Source organism: Prionailurus viverrinus, chromosome D2 (genome assembly GCF_022837055.1).
Source record: "Prionailurus viverrinus isolate Anna chromosome D2, UM_Priviv_1.0, whole genome shotgun sequence".
Taxonomy (NCBI): domain Eukaryota; kingdom Metazoa; phylum Chordata; class Mammalia; order Carnivora; family Felidae; genus Prionailurus; species Prionailurus viverrinus.
The window spans coordinates 15211000-15227583 of NC_062571.1; the positions used below are offsets into that span (position 1 = coordinate 15211000).

The following is a 16584-nucleotide window of genomic DNA, read 5'->3' on the forward strand; positions in this document are numbered from 1 at the left end:
TTTATTTTTAAAATATTTTTAAGGTTCTTTATTCTGAGAGAGAGAGAGAGAGCATGAACAGGAGAGAAGCAGAGAGAGAGGGAGAGAATCCCAAGCAGGCTCCACACTGTCAGCTGTCTCGAACTCACGAACCATGAGATCATGACCTGAGCTGAAATCAAGAGTCAGACATTTAACCGACTGAGCCACCCAGGCGCCCTTGGTGGAACTCTTTTAAATGCTGTTCCGATAGAATAAGTATTTATGTGTTTATGAATGCAGTAGTAGGGACTACTAAGGGAAAAGAAGGGCCCACAAACTCGCCAGAGTTTATAATGAAATGTGAGGCTAGAAATCTGAAAGGCATCACGTTAGTGCAGCGTCTGCATTCTTGAGGCAGTTTGGGCTGCAAGTTCCATAAGACCCCAAATCACAGTGGATTAGACAGGAAGTCCAAAGTCCTGATCAGTGCAGGTTTGGTCAGTGCAGTGATTCGATGTCATCATTGGGAAACGAGTTTCTTTCCGTCTCTCAGCTTTGCTGTCCTCAGGCTCATCCCCTGTGATGACGCTTTGGCTGCTGCAGCCCCGAAGTTTTCTTGTTACCTTTTAAGAAGTAGAGAAACTTGTGCCGAGTTCCCTGATACCCTCAGCAGTGTCCCCTTTGCTCCACGGTAGCCTCTGAGAATACGTTCTTGGGGCTCCTGGGTGGCCCAGTCGGTTAAGCGTCTGTCTTGTGATTTCGGCTCAGGTCACGATCTCACAGTTTATGAGTTTGCCCCACATCGCCCCCCTGTCAGGGCAGAGCCTACTTGGGGATTCTCTCTCTCTCTCTCTCTCTCCCTGTCTCTGCCCTTCCTGTGTACTTTCACCTCATCTCTCTCTCCAAATAATTAATAAATTTAAAAACTTAAAAAAAAGTGTATGTATAAAAATAGAATGTGTTCTTCCTTCTTCCTTCCCAAAGCAAGGCACTGACTGGGGTGAATGGGGTTTCAGTGATCGGCGTATTACCCCTGGGGCTAGGGAGAGACCCGGTCTCTCTTCTGAAGCCATGGTCTTGGATGAGTGAATAAATGGAGCTCTGTTAGCAGGAATTCCATCAGAAATGACTGTGGGGTGGGCAGTCAGCATTGTCCTCTCAGTTTTCGGCACCCTGCTAGAAAAGCAGATGGAAAAATACGTCCCAGTTTGTGCTTTCTGAGCCAAAGGAAAGATGCCAGGCTTGAGATTTACAAAAGACTTCTTTAAATTTATGTCTTGTCAACCCATACGTGATTAAAGACGGTAAGACTCTTTAATGTAGATTATAGCTATTCTAGTAGTGTCCTCTTTTCCAATTACGGAGGCATTTCTTGCACCTGACGCACACTTTCTTTGCTCTGGGTGGGGGTGGGAGGCGAGGGGATGCGGAGCGTGTTAGGGGGTGGAGGAGGTAGCAGAGACGGCAGGTTGTCCGTGTTCCTTCCTGATTGCTGTCTTTGGAATTATCCAGACCATCACTTACTGTTTTCACAACATATGAAGGCAGAAACTATTGCTACCCCCTGCCCATCCATCGGATACGTAGAAGATTAACGTTGGCATCTCTTAGAACACCAGGCATCCACCTACCTACCCCATGGCACGCGGCAGATCTGGACAGCCTGAGTAATTTGCACGTAGGCAAGATGATTGCCCTTCTGCCCGAAGAGAGCATTGCATATACAGAATCCCAGCCCTGAACTGCGTATGCAAATCTGTAAAGGTTGTAAAGGCTTATCGGCTACCTGCCCTGGGGACCCCTGGTGTCCTCGTGTTCGGGGATAATAACAGATGACTTCCACACTTCCAGGTGACCAGAGCTTTTGTTTTGCCCCTCCTCAGAGACATACAGATCAGCTCCTCCAGTACCACGACTTCTGAGAGTCAGGATCCTTCTTCTGGGGACCCTGCGGTCAGTGCGCTTCAACAACAGCTGTTGCTAATGGTGGCTCGGAGGACCCAATCGGAAACCCCGCGGGTACGTTCCAGCCTCCCTGTTTGCGAATGTTCCAGAAGCAGGGATCTTGAAACCTGTTTCGTGGTCAGATTACCCAATGGAATTAGTCGGGTCTTGTCCTGAATTTTACATTGCTAGGTTGTGGGTATATCACTGCATGGTAGTCTATTGAGCGAACGTGGAAAAAAAGCCATTTAAATAACAGGTATCCTTCGCTGACACTAACAGAATTGCCATTGCCTTAATGCTCTTCCAAGTGCATTAGAAATTCATGTACCTTGATCTTTGGTTGCCAGGATGCACAGACCCCACAAGGGCTTACTTGGTTAGGATGCCTTTTTCTCACCATAGTTGGAAAATACCTGGATCTTTATTAATTTATGACGGCCTCTTATTAAACATTCAGACATCCTTAAAGAGAAGCTTGACTTGAAGAGAGACTTTATTCTTAGAGCAAATGGCATTATCATCCAGGGGCTGAAAAGATGAAGCCTTCAGTTATCTTACCAAGGGACAACTTACTAATGTTCATTCGCTTATCTGGTGCACCTTGAGTATGACTCTGGGAGAGGCAGAGCAAAGACTTCACAGCAAAAATCACACGGGACGTAAGACGTACCACCGGACGTAAACTGAGAGCTACAGATTCAAGCAGGGCATTTCAGACAGAGAGGCTGGCGAAGGCTCCTCAGGAAGAAGGGACACCCGGGCCAGACCTTGAAGGAGAGTGACTTTCCATTGGTACAGGCTGCTGGCAAGTTAGTGGACCCTCCTGGCAATGTTTTGATGTCTCGTAGACAACCTCACCCGTGAAAAAAATAATACCGTTTTGTATTTGTTTTCCTGATGGCTTAACTAAATTTTTCCAAAAAGATGCTTGATAACACAGCGGGTTGAAATCGGTCAGGCGTGTGGGGAACAAAAGGTCACGTTATGTTGTCACTGACCGCACACTGCTCTGGAGTCCTTATTCCTGCTGCCTGGTTAGGGAGGACTGAGAGGTGCCAAGCAAGCAGAATGAGCCCTTCCAGGTGCCTGGGTGGCTCAATCAGTTAAACACCGACTCTCGATTTTGGCTCGGGTTGTGATCGCACGGTTCAGGAGTTCAAGCCCCACATCAGGCTCTGTGCTGACAGCAAGGATACTGGTTGGGATTCTCTCTCTCTCCCTCTCTCTTTGCCCGTCCCCTGTTCACTCTCTCCCTCTCTCTCAAAATAAGTAGATAAAATGAAAAAAAAAAAAAAAAAAAAAAAAAAAGAATCAGCCCTTCCGGGCTTGAAGGAGTTTCTGTGGGAACAAGCATTCAGCTAATTCAAAACCTTAGTCTTCAGGGATTTCTTCCCTTCTGTGTATTCAGTCTCACCTCCGTCTCCTCCTTTCCAGGGCTTCTGGGTACAGGAAGGAGTTTTCCTGGCCCCCAGGAGGCCGGTGGAGGTGAGAGTCACGTCTGGTCATGGCTCAGATGCCTGGCCCCTTCCTGGTCACCGGGTGTGCTGGTGGTACCTATGGGGAATGGCGGCTCCTGCCCAGTTAGGGTGCAGTACTGGGGTCTGCAGACCCTGCCGTGAGCCCCCAGCTCTGGGCCCGGGCTTCGGTTGCATTCTCTCTGCTCTGTGCTCAGCCCCCCACAGTTACCAGACTAGTTTCCACCACAAGCTAAAGTACGTCGGGGGGGCCCCGCAGAATGTGGGTTTTCTCTGAGAAACTTCCGCTTTCCCTGACACAGACCTGGGGACGCTCCAGTGCCCTGCCTCTAGAATGTCAGTGTTGTATCTCCAAGGAGAGGGAGTTATAGTTATATGAAAACATCCACATGGGGGCGCCTGGGTGGCTCAATTGGTTAAGCGTCTGACTCTTGGTTTCAGTGCAGGTCACGATCTCACGGTTCATGGGTTTGAGCCCCACTTCGAGCTCCACACTGGCAGTGCGGAGCCTGCTTGGGATTCTCTCTCTCTCCCTCTCTTTCTGCCTGTCCCCCACCCAGTGCTCTTGCTCTCAAAATAAATAAACTTAAAAAAAAATCCACATAGTTTGGGAAGAAGTGAATGTCATTTGTTGCATGGATAGTGGAGCCCCAGGGAAACTAGGAACTTTGGATTATCAGAAATGCAAACCCACTGATTTGATGTCTCAAAAACAGCGCAGGAAGAGCAGAAACTGGGAAATAACTGACTATTACATAGATAAATCAGAAAGAGTCACACTGTTCTTTACATTTAAAATTCTCTAAGTGGCATGATTATGTATATGAGTGTATAAAAAGCTGAATTATATTTAGTGTTCCATTGTTAATTACTTAACCAAATTCAGTGGCAAACTTCAGTCATTTTAACTCAACATTTTAAGTAAAATGTAAAAACTTTAATGTTTTACTATATGGAGGTAGAGAAGTGGAAAAATGAAGATTGCTCTCCAGGCTCATATTTAGATGCTGAGGAAATATTTACAAAGGTCTCCTATCAGAAACGATTTTTCACTTCTACTGCTTAGTTTTCTAAATTTAATTGATGTCACCAATTAGGTTTTGGCCACAAATGAAAAATTAGGTCCGTTCCCTGCTCATTCTCCCAAACACATGTAGTGAAGGGTTACGCTCTATCAGCTCTGTGCCAGGGGCAGGTGCACAGGGGCGAAAAGACTCAGCCCCTGCCTTCGAGGAGTTTAGACACTGGTCAACCGGTTCAGCTACGCATGGTAGAGGTTATGGTCAGGACGGGCTCAGGGGCTGCAGACCCAGGTCGGGACGCAGGAGACTAGGGAGGCTTCCTTGGTGAGGTCACAGCTCAGCTGCGATGCAGAGGAAAAGCTGAAGCGGGGCAGACACGGCCGGGACAAAGGCTCGGCTGGAAAGCAGGTGTGCTCGTGGTCCTGGCTCAGAGGCATCGGGGCAACGACATGAGGAGTTGTGCTTAGACAAGTGCGGCAAGAATAAGCAGGAAACAGGGCTCTGAAGATGAGACTCTTTAGTGACTTCCCTTGCCCCATCTGCCCTCCCTCTGTCCTTCTCGCTTGGCTGCTCGGTGCTCAAGAGTAACTTGTGTACTGGGAGCCCCCTCCCCCGCAGCCTTATGCAAATTCCTCTCATTCCAATAAGGGACCTTTTCTACAGGCTCCAGTGGTGGCCAGGAGCTGGGCCCACACCAGAGAAAAGACTCTGGAGTTCTTCCCTGGCACAAATAGAATGAATGAGGTAGCCCTGCAAGGGGAGTTCTCAGGACTGGCCAGCTTCTTTCTGTATGAGGCAGGCCAGGGGAACGGGTTCTGTTCCATCACTCTGGCTGCAGGGCTTAGCTCCTGAGCACAAAGAGAAGGACCAAGCTTGGGGGCACATGGGGAGCTGGTGAACTCTCCTCTGTGCTCTAGATTAGCACTGAGGGGCTGTGAGTGTTCTCAGTCACAGCCTCTCATGCATCCACAGTGTAAATTGGTACTTCTCTGTGCTTCAGTTTATCCATCATGTATTTCTAAGCACATCGGGAACAGTCTATAGATGCGTTACCATGACTTGAAAAGTTTGTGTTGTTCCGTAACGTTATATAAGTATTTGAGGCATCGGCGTGTAAACATCTTTATTACACTGCTGGTTGAGAGCAAGCCCAGGCCACTGGTAGACAGTGTTAGATCCTTGGGAGTATAGCATTTTCTGCTTCTTTTTATCTTTACTTGGATCTGGCTTCAAACCCGTTCGCCCTGCCCCACGTTAAGAAATGAGCTAGTATCGGGGCGCCTGGGTGGCTCAGTCGGTTGAGCGTCAGACTTCGGCTCAGGTCATCATCTCACGGTCCGTGAGTTCGAGCCCCGCGTCGGGCTCTGTACTGACAGCTCAGAGCCTGGAGCCCGTTTCAGATTCTGTGTCTCCCTCTCTCTCTGACCTTCCCCCGTTCACGCTGTCTCTCTCTGTCTCAAAAATGAATAAAACGTTAAAAAAATTAAAAAAAGTGAGCTAGTATTGTATATGAGAGTACTCTGTAAACTGAGGCTTTGTGGAAGTCTATAGGATTGGCATCATCATCATTATTATTACTAGGGGTAGCATGAGAGCCGTATTTCATTGGTCCTAAACTGATCAGTGAGTGTTGCAAAGATGTTTGCGGCACTGGATCTGGGGGATGGGCGCTCGAGGTTAACATAAATGTAGCATTGCCATCACAGTTTGCTATCATTAAAGGATTAATGAAAATGGAAACTTTCACCTTTTACCCTATATACCACTTGTATTTTTTCCCCACAATGATGTGCTCTTGAATTGCTGTTTTTTAAAATTTAAAACATCTCCAAAAGGTAAAAACATATTCCTAGATGTCTAATTTGCATGAAGTGCTATATATAATATTTTATAAACAATCCTGTCTACAAGAATATTGACATTTCCTAGCAGATGAGACGGATGAGACACCAATTATAATACCTTAACATAGTCACCGATCAGCTTACATATTCATTTATTTGAAAGTGTATTTTGACTTAAGAGATGAATATTTGCATACTCCTCATGTATCATGTTCAGAAGTTTTTTTTTTTTTTCAAATGTAAGAATATACATGATTCGTTACGATTCCTGGAATTTTGGCTGCTAAATAGAGCCACTGTTATAATAGTATCCCGTGTGTGTTTTATACTTTTTTGTCCCTCGAAGTGTTGTTCATATCTAGATTTAACCAGCATTCCATCAGCAGATTAGGAACACTAGGTATGTGCAGGGCACGCGTTTGGTACCTCAGTACATCTCACATTTGGGATCACATTATCTTTGTAGGACACCTTGGAGGTTAGGTAATATTTAACCTTGGATTTGCCATAGGTGGAAACCAGTGCAGAAGGTCCTGGTATTTGGGGTGTTGACTGCACCCCTCCCAGCCCAGCACTCCTTTCCCTTGTCCCTTGGTCACTACTGGGATTTCGAGTTCTGCCCACCCCCTCCCCAGCAGCCTCTGCCACGATTTCTGGTAAGCCCACCTGTGCCACCAGAGTGTCTTTCCGCTTCCCAGCTCTGGGTGTGACGGCTCTTAGGAAGGGCACTTGGTGTCGCACAGGACTAACTTCCTGTGGATCTTCTTCGTTCCTCCACCACCTTCAGGAGCTGTCACGACACTTCCGCCCTTCGGAGGAGGCCTCCGGTTTAAATTCACCTGTGTCTGTTCTGACGTTGACATGTAGACCCGGTCACTTACTCTCCTCCACGTAACACGCCCTCATTTATATTTTAGCTTTTATTAAGCACAGTTCATGCTCGAGGTCATAAATCTGACTCTAAAATTCCTTTAAATAACAAATTATTTGACATCCGTTATTACCCATCTTAATTATTTTTGTCAGTGTCCCTTTTCCGATGGCTTCCTCTTCAAATTGGTGTTTTTAATTCGTTTCTTCACGATTGGACTCAGACGTGTCGTCTCTTGAAGTGTTTTGCTGTGCAGATGGCTTTCACCTTACCAAGTGAGCTCTGCCTGAGCTATGGATTCACCTGGGTACCCCTAAGTGAGATTGCAGAAAGAAACCAGGCTTTTGCCTCTCACGGTCCTCTTCCTAGAGTAGGATGTTGGGGGAAGTGATCTGACCTCTCAGAGCCTCAGTTTCTCACATTTTAAATAGGGATAATAACACCTATGTGGAGAATTTCTTATAAGGTTTTGACGATTAGAGATAATATATGGCAAAATTATGCCATATAATCAGTGGCAATGATTAACATCATCAAAATTCTTAATTATATGGAACTCTTGAAGGTGCCATTATTTTGTTATTTATTTATTTATTTTGAGAAAGAGAGAGAGAGAGAGGGAGAGAGGGAGAGACTGGGAGAGGGGCAGAGAGAAGGAGAGAGAGAGAATCCCAAGCAGGTTCTGTATTGTTGGCACAGGGCCCGAGGTGGGGCCCAGTCCCACAAACCATGAAATCATGACCTGAGCTGAAATTAAGTGTCAGATGCTTAACCAAGCTGAGCCACTCAGGTGCCCCAGAAGATGAAATTATTTGAACAGTAGAACTTTTCAGGTGTCTTGGGGGAGAGGGGTAGACCTTTACATTCTTAAATATTTTAATATTACCAAAAATTATTTCTGGAATGTATTATATACATACTTGCCTACCTTCTTAAGCTGAATATGCTAATCATCACTTAAGTTGCTCTTGATAATTCAGACTCATGAAGGGAGCCTTGACTTAAATACAGATCCATATGGGGAGGGTGAGCAGTGCACTTACCTTGCTTCTTCAAAAGGGCTTGTGTTCAACTTATGCCCCGCCCTCCCTATTTTTGATAATTTCTTTTTTGAAATAGTAGAATAAACCTTGCTTGCCTGATCTCCCGGGAAATGTGACATGGTGGTTCTTTGGCAAGGCTTAATTAATGAATCAGAGCCAGAAATAGCGTTTTGGCCAGTGCGTCTGTGCCTTCACATAAATCAGAGACATGGAACGCCTTCTCCATCTCCATTGTGAGTCCTACCCCAGCCAGTCCCGTCATTTGCTGATGCTGTCCGGGAGCTCTGCCCTAGACCCCCTCACTCCATACTCTCTCCAGCGTTATCCATCTTACACCCTCCCATGCCTCACTTCTCGCTCTTTTTCTAAATATCTAGACATAGAGACGTTTCTACTTGCGTGTGTCACCATGTTCTCATGGCTGGTTTGCTTGTCTGCTCCCTGGGGAGTTGTTTAACCCCTTTAAGCTAGCCACTCTGTCTTGTTATCCTTTGAATTCTCAGCATGTATTACATATAGGATCCAGCCTCTGTAATCCGTACAATAAGTATTTGTTGGATGAGAGAATAAATGAATGATTGAAATGATGAGAGAAATTTGAATTTGAAATTTGTACCAGAAAACAGGCTGAGAATAATTGCTATAATCCACTGAAGTGTTTAGCTCTGAGGTTCCTTGGTATCTAAGGCAAAAAATGAAATTCCACGAAGCTTAGTTTCTCATAAAGGAAGTTGTTTTGGGCTGATTTGTACCTCAGAACATGACTGTTTGGGGAGATAGGCTATTTAAAGAAGTAATTAAGTTAAAAAGAGGTCATTAGGGTCAAGCCCTAATCCAATATGGCTGGTATCCATTTTTTTTAAGTTTATTTATTTATTTTGAGAGAGAGAGAGCACACAAGTTGACGGGGGGGGGGGGGGGGTGCAGAGAGCGAGCGAGAGAATCCCAAGCAGGCTGCGTACTGCCAGCCCAGAGTCCAATGTGGGACTCAAACCCATGAACCCTGAGATCATGACCTGAGGCAAAGTCAAGAGCCAGCCGCTTAACTGACTGAACCACCCAGGTGCCCCAGGCAGTATCCTTCTAAGCAGAGAGGATCAGGATGCAGCTACACTTGGAGGAAAGACCATGTAAAGACACAGAGAGAAGACGGCCATTAATAAGCAAAGGAGAAAGGCCTCAGGAGAAACCAATCCTCCATCACAGACTTCCAGCCTTCAGAACATCTCCGTTGTTTCAGCCACCCAGTCTGTGGCACTTTGTTATAACCACCCTAGCGAACTGACATAGAAGCCAAATCATTTTTTCTCTGCATTAAATTCTGAGATTCTTTTAAACAAGGATTTTTATTTAAGCAGCAATGAATAGCACAATATGCCAGAATCTTTAATAACTTCTGCAAAAGGTAGACATAATCGTCATGTGATTTCTTTTATACTGACCTTACCTAACAGCAAAGCGTATATAATATTAAATCCCAACTTAAGGACGGTATTTTTCTTATAATTCAGAAAAATGCTATCCTCTGTGCTGCTGCTTGCCCTTGACCTGTTTCCCCATTGTATGTGAATTCCCAGACCACAAAACAGTAAACTGTGGTAACGCTGTGCACATATTTCTTACTGGAATTTTTTGTCCATGGAGCATAAAGGGAAAGGATGCCCTTTGTTGGGGGAGGTTTACTGTAAAGCACAAATCCATTGTCATCAACAGAAGCTCTTCCTGCTGACATGACACCAGGCAGTTTCCACTAAGCTCTCTCTCATGTTGGAATAGAATCCCAGACACAAGCAGCACCTACAGTCTCCACTTTCCTGTAATAGTACAGCCAATCCGTCCTGTATGCGACCACCCTGTATACTGCCTTCATGATGGACCAGCTGTCCCTGGCAGGGCCTTTTGAATTAATATTTTATGATCTGAATAACTTCATGTTCCATAGCTGAGCCAGTGAATTAGCATCTGGGAACAAAGAGGTGGTAAAATTGGCCTCCTCGGAGAGCTCTGCTGTGGGCTCCAGTGAAGCAGGTGCACTGCCCATATGCGTGCCAGGCACTTTGACACCAGTGACTTTCACTGAATTAGGAAAAAAAATCGGCCCAAGTATAACCTCCTGCTTTATAACTCAAGGAGAAATGTGTGCGACCTTTCAATAGCAGCTCCCCCTCCAAGGCTGTCTTCTTTACTGTCCTCATCCCTTTCCTGGTCTCGGCCCTTCTTACCAGTCTCCTGTGTCTTATGGGAGTCAGCCTACAGGAAATTACAGCCTATCTTAAATCCTGTTTGGAAGAATACAGAGCCAAAGCAAACAAATAAAAGTACAGATTAGAATGAGCTAGCACTTTCACTTCTGGGTATATATCCAAAAGAATTAAAGCAGGGACTCAAACAGATATATCCATGCCCATGCTCATAGCAGCGTTCTTACCAATAGCCAGGGGGTGGAAGCGACCCAAGTGTCCATCGACAGATGAACGCATAAACAAAATGTGGTACATCCTTACAATGGAATATTCAACCTTAAAGAGGGAGGAAGTCTGACACAGGCTACAACATAGATGAACCTTGAGGACATTATACTAAATGAAATAAGCCAATCACAAAAGGACAAATACTGTATGATTCCACTTACTGGCGGTACCTACAGTAGTCAAAAACATAGACAGAAAGCAGGAAGGTGGTTATCGGGCTGGGCGCAGAATGGGGAGTCAGTATTTAATGGAGATGGAGTTTCAGTTTGGGAAGATGGAAAAGTTCTAGAGATCTGTTGTATAACAATATGGATATCGTTAATACTACTGAATGGTACACTTACAAATGGTTAAGATGGTAAATTCTGTGTTGTTGCTTTTTTTTTTTTTTAAGCACAATTGCAAAAAAACAAAAACAAAAACAGGCTAGAAATAGAAGATCTACAGGGAACTGGGGTGTCCAGAAAAGGCTTCCTGAAAAGCAATGGCCAACAGCAAAGGAGATCGATGGGGGCTTTGTCTTTAATGGCCTCTGCACAGAGAATGGCAAACAGCACCATGTGGCAAGTCTAACAGGAGCCTCTCCACTTAATCTGAGACTCCAAGAAGCCACATCCTACTCTTAGGACTAACTAAACACACTCTGTCAACACCATCCCCACTAAGGGGACTGCATAGAAAACTGCCTGCCTCAAACTTTGGTGTGGGTTTGCAGCCCTTATTCATCCTGGATCACATGGCTGATCCAAACACCTCACACAAAGAGTTTATGTTAAGATGGTGCCAGCTTGGTATTGCATTCTCGTGCCTAGCAGAAACAAAGGCGAATTTTAATCCTGAAGAACACAGCTTTAATATTGCTGTCAAGGAATTCATTCAAATAAAGATCCAAGGAAAATACGATTAAGTGAAGAGTTATAAAATATATTAGAAAACATGAGACCATGAATAAGAGCCAGCAAAGTCAACAGAAAGCAGAAACAGACTCTCAGTGGATTTAGAAGTTGTAATGATCAGATTCAGAATATGGATTAAGAATGTTTCACGTGTATAAAAGAAATAAAAGAAGGGATTTCAAATGTCAGAAGCAAAAGGCCACATAATGACCAAACAGATCTGAAAAAGCACCAGATACTAGAAATGACCCATATATAATAAAAATAAAACTTTAAGGGATTTAATGGGAGATTTGACACGTAAGATTTGAAACAATTATATACGTGTAGCACCAAGAGATGAAGAGGTAAATAGGAAAGAAGGTTAAGAAGCGTGGAGGTCAGGGGCATCTGGGTGGCTTAGTCGGTTAAACATCTGACTCTTGATTTCAACTCAGGTCACGATCTTACCATTTGTGGGTTCAAGCTCCATGTCTGGCTCTGCGCTGACTGTGCAGAGCCTGCTTGGGATTCCTTCCCTCTCTCGCTTTCTCTCTGCCTCTCCCCTGTTCTCTCCTTCTCTCTCTAAATAAATAAACATTAAAAAAAAAGAAATTTATTAAAAAAAAAAAAAAGGAAAGAAGCATGGAGGTCAGGACAAGAAGGTTTACTGTTCTCCTTGTCAGAGTTCCAGAGGAGATGAAGGGAAGAGCAACAAAGCAAATATAATTTAAAATTTAAAGTTTAAGATAACCCACAGATACAGGCATTAGTGCCTTGGCAAACTGGTGAGGAAGGGACAAACATTTTAGTAAATGGCGCTGTGACAATAGTGTTCTTTATGGGAAAGAAAACAGACCCTTATCTCATATCATGTACAGAAACCCCTGGTAGATGCATAACTTAAGTGTGAAAGGCAAAAGTATATAATTTTAAGTACAATTATATAATCAAATACCCTTACGACTCTGGGTAGAAAGGGATTTGATAAACAAGGTACCAAAAATGCAAAACTTTTGTACTGTACAGGAAAAAATGGATAAATGAGATTTCACTTAAATTAAGAACACCTGTTTATCAGTCACACCTTAAGGAAAGTGAAAAGACAAGCCATAAACTGGGAAAGTATCTGTAACACGCATGATCAATAAAGGTCTTGACCATATGGGTACATATATGCATATATACACACACATGCACACATAGACACATATAAGCTACTAAAAGACAAACAAGCAGCCAAAAACTAAAAGTGGACGAAGATGCTCAACTTCATTAATAATGAGGGAAATGCAAATTAGAATAAATTTGAAATATTTTATATGCCAGATTAGCAACAACTAAAAAGTACCTGATGCTATCAAATGTTGGTGCGGATGGGGAGCGACACGATGTTTGTCTGCTGTTAGTGGGAGTACAGACTGATAGAATCACTTTAGAAATCTTATTTTTCCAAGGTGTTTTCTAGTAAATTGAACATTTCCATATCCAGTAATTGCATTTGTGCGCTTTCTGGAAGAGTCCATTTGCTTCCTAGTAAAGCTGAACGTGTGGTACAGCTGAACATTTGCATTCTTAGCAATTCCATTCCTAAGTGTATGTTAGGTGTCTGTTCTAAAGAAATCCTTGCACATATGTACCAGGAGACATTTCCAAAACTGTTCATAGCAGTGTAATAGTAAAAAAAAAATTTTTTTGAAAAAAAAAAAAAGACCCTAAATATCCAACAGTAAAGTAGATAAGTAAATTATGGCATGTCCGTATAATGCAATATTATTCAACTGTGAAAATAGATGCCACAGCTGTAAAACAGCATGGATCAGGCTCAGGAACATAATGTGGAATGGAGGGGAACAAAGGCAAGTTGCAGAAGCATACATAGGCTGTGGTTTCATATCCACGAGGTTCAAAAACATAAACAGTATAGAAGTTGTGGATGTAATAAGCAGAGTAAAACAGAAGAAAACAAAAGGAATGATAAACACAAAACTCAGGACAGTGATGATCCCTGAAGGAATAGGGAAGGAGAGGTGTCCGCGGTGTGGCCCCCAGGGAACTTCTATGCTAGCGGTAATGCCCTTTTTGTTATACTGGGTGATAGCCACACAGCTATTCACTGAATTGGGGTTCGTGGGTTTTTTTAATACTCTACATACATTTAAAAGATATGTATTTGCATTGATTCAATATTGAATGAAACTATTCATTTTTAAAAAGCATGGTACCCTAGGGGCACCTGGGTGGCTCAGTTGGTTAAGCATCTGACTCTTGGTTTTGTGTCAGGTCATGATCTCACGGTTTCTGGGATTTAGCCCCATGTCGGGCCCTGGCATGCATTCAGCATCTGGTTTTTCAGTCTGTGAGACAGTTGAAGGTCTAAGAGGTGTTTTCTTACAGGCAATAGGATGCCACAGACTGAGTCCACCGTATTCTTTTTTATTTTCCTATTCCCAACCTTGTGCCAGGCTCAGAAGAGTTACTCATTAAGTATGTTAGATGAATCAATGAAGAGGAATTTTCTTTTCAAAATTAAATTCCTCTCCACAAGATTAGAGCCAACCAGAAATGAATCTGGGCTTAAAACGTTTTGAATCTGGAATTAAATTTTATTGGTTTAGATTTTTTCTATAGATATTTCCGTTTTTTCTTATATCAGGCCTCACCAATGACCTACAAAATTGGCAATGAAAATTTTTTTACTCTTAGTAAAATTTAAATATTTATTCCGATGTTGCATTAAATAACATATCTTTAAAAAATTAAGCCATTTAAGATCTTTAGTTGAATTCTGATCTTTTATGAGAACTATTTTCATGGCAGTTTCTTGGCCTTAATTAACATCAGTGTTTTGATGGGAGTAGCATCAATTTGATGGTACGTTATAATGGAATGGAAGTGTGTCGGTAAGAAAGACCCTTTTTGTTGATCATTATCTTTCTCTTAGAGTACCCTTTTTAATGAAATATGTTGGTTTACATTTCAGAATTTGAACATCTGCTTTCTATACTGTTTTATTATGAGGTACGTTTATGACAATAACATGTCAGTATGAAACCCTTTCTCTGTTGTTTCTTTTGGTATGTAAAAGCATCTGAGCCAGGATCTGGAAGACTCGTCATGTTCTTCAACACAAGGAAAATTTAACCGAGAGCAGTTTTATAAGTTTATCATTTTCCCTGGCAAGTGGATTAAAGTCTGGTATGATCGACTTACCTTGTTGGCGTTACTTGATCGGTAAGCCACTGAGCATGCGAACGTACGGAGAAAAGACACAATGGGGGCATAACAGGGCACTCACATGCTTATAAGAAAGAAATTGCCACTTGCTAAGGTTCTCTGGGACATTTTCAAGATGGATGCCTTTTGTGCTGCAAACCCAAAGGCGAAGCCGTGAGATCTTGACCACTGGAGAAATTGTAATTTAGCAATTACAGTAGGAGATTAGAGAATTGGGGGAACACGGTTCAGATTTAAGGTTGGCTCTGGGGACAGTATTGTGTGTTGGTCTATTCACGGTTTGCCACATTTTTGTAGGAGGGCTTGGGGTTCATGGGTAGTGTGGGGCCTGGCTGACTGGATGCGGGCAGGGGGAGAGGAGGGCAGATGGAGCCCTGTGATTTCTAGCTTTTCTCCTCAACAGCTGAGGCTACTTCTCACTCTTGTCTGAGATACACTAATTGGAACATTAATCTCTCCTTTAAACCCTTTACTCTTTCTCGTCTCTTCTTTCTATTGTTTGTCAAGATGAAACGCAGGGTTGGAGATGCAGTCGCTGGGCGGGGAGGGAGAAGAGGGAGGGAGAAGGTCCAGTTAGTTAAAGCACGGTGGAGACGGGGCCAGGTTGGGAAATTCCCATGTCCATCCCTGCCCCCGACCTCACGATATACAAAAGACGGGATTTTCATCTTCAGGGGCTGTGCAGTTCTGATGGGAGTGTTGGTTTGAAAATTGAAGATGGCTTGAGGCACCTGGGAGGCTCAGTCATTTAAGCGTCTGACTTTGGCTCAGGTCACCATCTCACGGTTTGTGAGTTCGAGCCCTGCATCAGGCTCTCTGCTGTCAGTGCAGAACCTGCCTCGGATCCTCTGTCCCCTTCTCTCTGCTGCTCCTTTACTCTCTCTTTCTCTCTCAAAAATAAATAAACATTTAAAAAAGAAAAGAAGATTCAAGATGCCTTTACTGAAATGTGGAGTTTCACAGTTAAATGCCAGCCAGTGGGGGCAGTGGGAAAGCTGATTGCCTGCCATCCTATGGTTGGTCCCTCAGTGACTGATTGTTATAGTAATGTCTTACTAAAAAACTATAGTCATGCAAAATTACAACAGTAAATTTCAGGACCCACAAGTCAGGGAACGGAGTTATAATGGTTTTTCTAACAACACTACGTCACCCCAGAGGCACACACTTAAGATGAACGTTTCAAACGTAACTGGAATCATCCAAAATAACACATCCTGTTAGATGAGTTAGTTTTAGGGGTTTTTTTTTTGAAATATTAATTTTTTTTCTGTTTAAAAGGAATTGCTGAAAGTTGGACTACCTCGTGTTAGCCCTTCATATTAAAAACAAATGTTTCTGTACATTTCTAGGTGTACATTATTTAAATGCACTCAGTGGCAACAGATTAACTGAAAATCTAATTAAGGTCTAGAAAAGGATGATGAGGATTATTACAGTTTTAAAAAGTTTACAGTTTTATAGTTTTAATCGCTTCTGTTGCAGTGGGTTTGAATTCAGTGTTAAGGGATTTGTAGAGACAGCATTACGTCCTTAGGCATGGGTCGCTCAGCTGGTACAGGGAGCCCCTGGGGATCAAGCCCCGTGCCACCACTTACTAGTGCTGTGGTCTAAGGATGACTGTGAAACCTCCCTGTTGCTCAGCTTCCTGTCTGCTAAATGGGGATCATCTATATACAGGGAGATTATGAGGTTTAAATAAAATTAGCTATGGAAAGTGTCCTTTAAATATTAGCTGCTGTTGCTGTTATTATGACCTGAAATGTGGCCCAGAACCCAGAAAGAAGAAAAATAAATAAAAATATAATAAAATTAGGGTAGCCAAAGTAGATGCTGTC

General features: G+C 43.3%; 1 protein-coding gene across 1 annotated transcript in view; it reads left to right on the plus strand.

Moving 5' to 3' along the window:
- LOC125147565 (pecanex-like protein 2) overlaps positions 1 to 16584 on the plus strand; it is a 291684-nt gene that overhangs the window by 40589 nt on the left and 234511 nt on the right. The window contains exons 11-12 of the mRNA XM_047824659.1: positions 1845 to 1980; positions 14598 to 14743. Of these exons, the coding sequence (XP_047680615.1) occupies positions 1845 to 1980; positions 14598 to 14743 (282 nt within the window). The remainder of the gene's footprint in view (positions 1 to 1844; positions 1981 to 14597; positions 14744 to 16584) is intronic.